General features: G+C 44.2%; 1 protein-coding gene across 1 annotated transcript in view; it reads right to left on the bottom strand.

Annotated features, from left to right (window-relative positions):
* The window catches only part of Fam13a (family with sequence similarity 13 member A), a 191,163-nt gene extending 185,967 nt beyond the window's left edge, over positions 1-5,196 (bottom strand). The window contains exons 1-2 of the mRNA XM_070022269.1: positions 5,110-5,196; positions 3,015-3,069 (exon numbers count right to left, since the gene is read on the bottom strand). Coding sequence (XP_069878370.1) covers positions 3,015-3,069; positions 5,110-5,181 — 127 coding nt within the window. The 5' untranslated portion in view covers positions 5,182-5,196. The remainder of the gene's footprint in view (positions 1-3,014; positions 3,070-5,109) is intronic.
* Positions 5,197-6,000: the final 804 nt, after the last annotated feature.

A 6,000-nucleotide genomic window follows, 5' to 3' on the forward strand; every position in this document is an offset into this window, starting at 1 on the left:
TAAAATAGTCAATTTTGTGTTGTGTATATTTTACCCACAATAAAATAGTGAAGGCAGTGAGCACAAGGATAAAGGGAGACACACGCAATGGTAGGGGAAGCCATGATCGGACAGGAGAGCATGTGCACGGAAGACGAGCGGAACCCCAAATTCTAGCCATCTCCATACAGCAGCAGCTCCAAGGCTGCACCCATTCTTTGATACTGCAGCATCGCCATTTCTCAGGACCAGCCCGTGTTTAGGATGTTCAGGAAATCCCTCATCTCACATTGCTGGTGAGTGGAAAATGTGTAAGACACAGGCGCTGACCGTTTTGCTGCCTGGTCACTGCTGTGACCTCACAAGTTAAAGAGCGGAGTTCTCATCAATTCTGCCCTTTGCGGGGCTGCTAAGTGCTACTGCGAGAGCTCCACCACCACAACTAATCGTGCCAAAAGTTTCCACTTCATCAACCACCATTACATGGGACCTGGCTGTCAGCATCTAGAATGAGGAGAGGGATTCACACAAGCATGTCGTATGGTAGACACAAAGATATAGACAAGTTAGTTAGGACTCAGTGAGTACCCAGCATTTCTAAGGTACCAAGTGTTTGCCTCTTAAGTGAATCACCTAATAATCACACTTACTTGGGTCTCATGCATTCTTCGTTTGAGATATGTCTTCAGATAGCTGTTCAGCAGTGCATACCAACGTACCACTGTCCCTAAGCCTTCCTGTCCATGATGATTGACTCATGGGTTCTTAGGGCTCTAGACACATCCCATGCACTCACACTTAATGCTGGCCCACAAACACTCCATGATTACCAAAAGCTGGGGCTCAGTCAGGTGTAGAAGATGGAGGAAAGTATACCATTGGACCTGGACAATATCAAGAGAACTGACCGACAAATTCGCCAGTCACATATCTGGTCTCTGAGCTCATTCATGAACTGCAGCATCCAGAGTATACGAATCTATACACGAGTGCTCTAACTCTTTTCTTTCTCCATGTGGAAGTATACACAAACCACCATTCATTCGCTGTCCACTGCCCTTCAAGCACCCACAGGCCAGCGTGCACAGGGCCACAGGAAGGGTAGGAAATCTACAGCTCAGGGTTCAATGAAGAGAGCCAGAGTCACCCCCAAAATGACATCACAAACAAGAAAAGTGCAAGATAAAGTTTATTGGCAAGTGGAATTGTCCCATGTTGCCAAAGGGTAGGTGGTTTACTGAGGAAAAACAGATTTGTCACAGTAAGAAGCCTACATTTTTTTTTACATATGTGGATAATCATGCAAATAAGTTTATTGGTGAGCTCCTAGCAGGACTGATAGCAACAAAACCATTTCATACAAGCCACATGAGAAAGCAGTGCACGGAAGGATTGAGAAAGAGAAAGCAGATTAATCGAGGCACACACAAGTGTCCCACAGAGAGTCCGTAACACACGCACATGCACCCACACAAAGTCATGCATACTGCATTATTTTGTCAGAAGACAAAAATATGACTGCATGTGATATGTCTATGCAGAAAAGTCCAAACTAAGAAACAGTGAATCAGCTCCTAATGAGGGATTTCGCTCTACTTTGATTATTAAAGCAAAAAGACAAACAAAACAAACAAAGCCCAGAGTTTGGGACTTCAAAAACTATCACAGTCCAGACAAGCTATGTAAATCGCCTGAAAAAATGAAAAGTATTTCCTCTGCTGGTAAAGTTGGGATACCACACAATCAAAGCAAACCCTCGGTGTTGTCCATTAGTGATCCTAACTCATCTGCCACAGTGATTTGTTTAATGTCAGCTCCACGTGGAATTTTGCCCAGGCATTGTGTATAAATTGAGGGGACGCATGGAGTTTCATTCATGGTCAGTCTCTGCTTGGTCGAAGCAGAGATGAATGGATTGGAGGCCACACCCAAATAGTCTTTAATCACCAGAGGTGACAATCAAGTGATAATAAATGTGTTGTCTGTTGTCTCTTTCTCTATATGTCAAGTCTTAAGTATTTCTTTCATAAGTTGGAATAGTGGAAGATACAGCTCTATAGTAAAAATTGAAGCCAATATTTTACCCGTAGAGAAGTCAGATTTTGGAAGGAACTTTTTGGAATAAGAGATAGGCAGGGGATGTGTACAGCTACAAACACGGAGGCTGGAGGGGGGGAATATCACAGGATGCGCTCAAGGCCGAGAAGAGGCAGCATCCACTAAGAAAAGCTTAGCTGTGGGGTTGTCCCAACACCTCATGACCATTCTGGGACTGTGAGTCACAACTGACCAGATGTTTCTACATAGTCAGTAAAGCATCACCAACCTATGTATGACAGCTTTCCGCTCTTCTTAAAACTGAAAAATTTAAAAAATCTGACTTGATTTGGATTAAGTAAAAAAAAAATAAGCAAGTGAACAGTTAATGTGATAAAAAGAATATATTATTTTTTATTTAGTATCTGTAGGAACAAATATAAAACGATCTCTTAGACAATAATATGAACTTAAACTAGAACTATGATGCATATAAATATGCGTTTTCTATAAATTGAAGTGAAAGCTTACATTCTGTAGGCTGTGTCACTGACAATTACTCAATGACAGCAGAAAGTTTGGAGTAAACACCAGTGGCATTATTTATTCGTCTCAGAAATATGCACGGCTCCCAGGCATTCTGAATACTATATTAAGATCAGTGTACATTTCTGAAGTTGGGAAAGGGTTTGTGAACACCAAATCAATCAGCCCTGCCTGCCTACCATCGCAGTGAGCATCCATGCTAAAACTGAACTCCCAGAATTACAGAAGGAACACGTGACTGCGCCATAGAAAAACGTCATTCACATACTCAAGAGGTGGTGTACTGATGGCTGTTTTAGTTCCTTCTCAAGCTGGCCACAGTACGACCCATGTTTCTTTAAGAGCAATGAAGCCCTAAATACTGAGGCTGCTCTAGCCTCTCTCCTAGTCCCCCACGCCCCTCCCCCCCACCCCTTCACAGCACCTAGTGCACGTAGAAGTCAAGTACTCACGACACGGATGGACAGTGTTCCAGCCCCCATTCTCTCTGGAAAGGTCTGGAAGAATCTGGAAGAACAGGAAAACATGAAAGGGATAGCAAAATCCTAAACTTTCACTCCATGGATATAAGCTTTGATTGGGGGCTGGGGAATAAGCTCCCAATCCAAAGATCCAAGACAGGTGAAGCGTTGGGCACACGTTAAGAAGGGTAATTTTGCAGCTGGCTGGACAAAACCCATGTGTCTGGGTGGCTGGAGTTGAAATTCAATGCCGAGCCTCAGTGTGGGCCAGCAGTGGGGTCACGTGACTGGGTTTGCAGCCAGCCTCCCCTGCAGCTTGATTGGCTGGATCCACACAGGGGCTCCTAGAAGCTGCTGGGCCTGGGGCCCAGTGTGGATTCTCACAGCCCAGACTGCAGTAAGCAGGCTCAGGTGGCTTCCTGGTCCTTCTTCATTGCCCAGGAAAACGGGCTGAGTCCCATACTGGTTTACATCTGCAGATTGCCTGCAGAAGTTTTCTATTGTTTGCGGTCTTTAAAGTTCCTAATTATTGGTAACAACAATACACATTTCAAGGAAGAAAACAGCATCACTGTCTCCTCTGTTTCATATATATATATATATATATATCACTTATGTAATATAAATATGTATGTGTGTGTATGTATATATATTTATCTCTGACACACTAAAAGAATGCTATTCATATGTGAGGCTTCATTTGACTCTGCTTTAAAAGATTTAGTGTGCGAATAACATAAACATTACATATTATCTTAAGGGGAAAGGTGAGAGGAAAGGGGAAAACAAAAATCAGCCCCCATTGGAATCCTTCTTCCAAATCTCACTTTTCTTACCAACCCAGCCAGCATTAATTACCCACATTAATTACCCAAAGCCAACCACAGGACACTATGGAGTTCGAGAGTCTATTTGTGCATCAATCACACTGTGCGGACTCTACTTCCGCAGGGCAGAGTAATGCAGTGTAGAACCCACAAACAGAAATGGCCTTGGAAGAACAGGCAAAATCTTCTCCAGTATATAAGAGAAAAAACCCATGGCTTTCCTGTGACTCTACATTGTACCCATGGCTTTCCTGTGACTCTACATTGTAATACACACACACACACAGAGGCTTTTTTTCCAGCTAATATGTGTTTTACCTGATTTTCCCCCTTCTTCTCCTATATCCCCTTCTAACACTTTAATTAAACAGTATCTTCATAATTCACTTCCATATCTGATAAAAATATCCCTGCCTCATCATCCATCTTTTTCAACATTTTATTGCTCTTCTTCCTAACCAATTACTTACAGTGATTTAAAAAAAAATTAGTAATGTTAGCACAAGCTAGACTGAATCACAGTGGGAATTAGTAAGATGTATATACCTAGTATTAGTTCTGAATTTCTTGCTCAGAGATTGTAATTTCCTATGGACTGGGGAAACAGGAGCATCTTTTGTTCTAATAGTCGGTCTTCATTCTTTTTTTGGGGGGGGGGTCCGGTTGTGGGGCCTGAACTCTGGGCCTGGGCGCTGTCCCTCAGCTCTTCAGCTCAAGGCTAGTGCTCTACCACTTGAGCCATAGTGCCACTTCTGGCTTTTTTCTTTTTGCTTATGTGGTGCTGGGGAATCGAACCCAGGGCCTCAGGCATGCAAGGCAAGCACTCTACCACTGAGCCACCTTCCCAGCCCTCGGTCTTCATTCTTAAAACCTTTGGGATGTGTGGAGTGGTTGTAGTATCTTCTTATATTATTAATACAATGCCTGGTGCCTGGAGCTGCAGATAGTTTTCATGATGGAGATTTATCTGGATGGTTAGAGGACAATATGGAGTTGTGATTAAGAGACTCACTTGCAATCCTTCTCTGGCCTGGGGAGGGGAAGAGGGCTTTAGACTAAGTTAATCACCAATAGCCTCTGATTTAATTAATCACACCTATGAACCTTTAATAAACCCCCTAGAATAGGTTTTGAGGTCTTCCTAGGTAAGTGAACATGGCAGATGATAAGAGATGAAATGTTCAAAGGGAGCATGCAAGTTCTACATCCCACCCCATTTACCTTACCCCAAGTACCTCCTCCATTTGCCTCTTTATTACCGAGCAGTAGTGACGGTGAACTCCTGAGTGATGGAAGCTGAAATAGCAGACGACCCCAAGTACCTCTTCCATTTGCCTCTATTACCGAGCAGTAGTGACGGTGAACTCCTGAGTGATGGAAGCTGAAATAGCAGACGATCGCTCCACAGACAGGCTCAGAGAAACTACCAATGCAGAGCTGGCTGTCCAGGAGCCGAGGAGGCCTAGGGCGTGTGATTGGCGTCTGAAGTTGGAGCCGTCTTATGGGACTGAACCCCTGGCTTGTAGGATCTGATACAAACTCTAGACAGATGATGTCAGAATTGAATCTTAGGACCTTGCTGGTGTTGAGTGATGGAAAATGACTTGAACTGCAAGCACTCACCTTTCCCGACAGCCAGATCTTAGAACTTTCCTTGCTGCCCACAGCCTCACCCTCTCCCCTACCCTGCTCCCAAAGAGGATGCATGCAGTGGTCTTGGAAGGAAGCCTGAGACCAAGGTCCTGACTGATGCTAACGCCCTCTGGTGGACACAGAGGCTATTGAGACTTGGTTTCTCCTCAGTCTGTAGCTCACCCACCTGGCTCCACCTCACCTGGCTTCCATCTACCCCACCTGACTTCACTCTTTCTGCCTCACATTTAAAGAGATCCTAGTTGTAAGGTGGAGGGGAGGCATGTTTCCCCTTCAGCCAGGCTGAAGGAGACTTGGTTGCTCTTCTCAGGCGTTCCTCTCAAATAGAGCCTATTGATCTGAGTTTGCTCTTTCAGCTTTCTCTTTTCTTACACCGAGGAGCTGGCTGCCATAGAAGAACTGGTGGTGGTGGGGAACCCCCATACTCTTGGCATCAGAAGTATTCTTCTAACAGATCCTAGATAGGACAAAAAAAAAATGACATGTCTTGAACTGTC

The sequence above is a fragment of the Dipodomys merriami genome, unplaced genomic scaffold (genome assembly GCF_024711535.1).
Source record: "Dipodomys merriami isolate MVZ:Mamm:240054 unplaced genomic scaffold, mDipMer1.0.p SCAF_15, whole genome shotgun sequence".
In the NCBI taxonomy this organism is placed as follows: Eukaryota; Metazoa; Chordata; class Mammalia; order Rodentia; family Heteromyidae; genus Dipodomys; species Dipodomys merriami.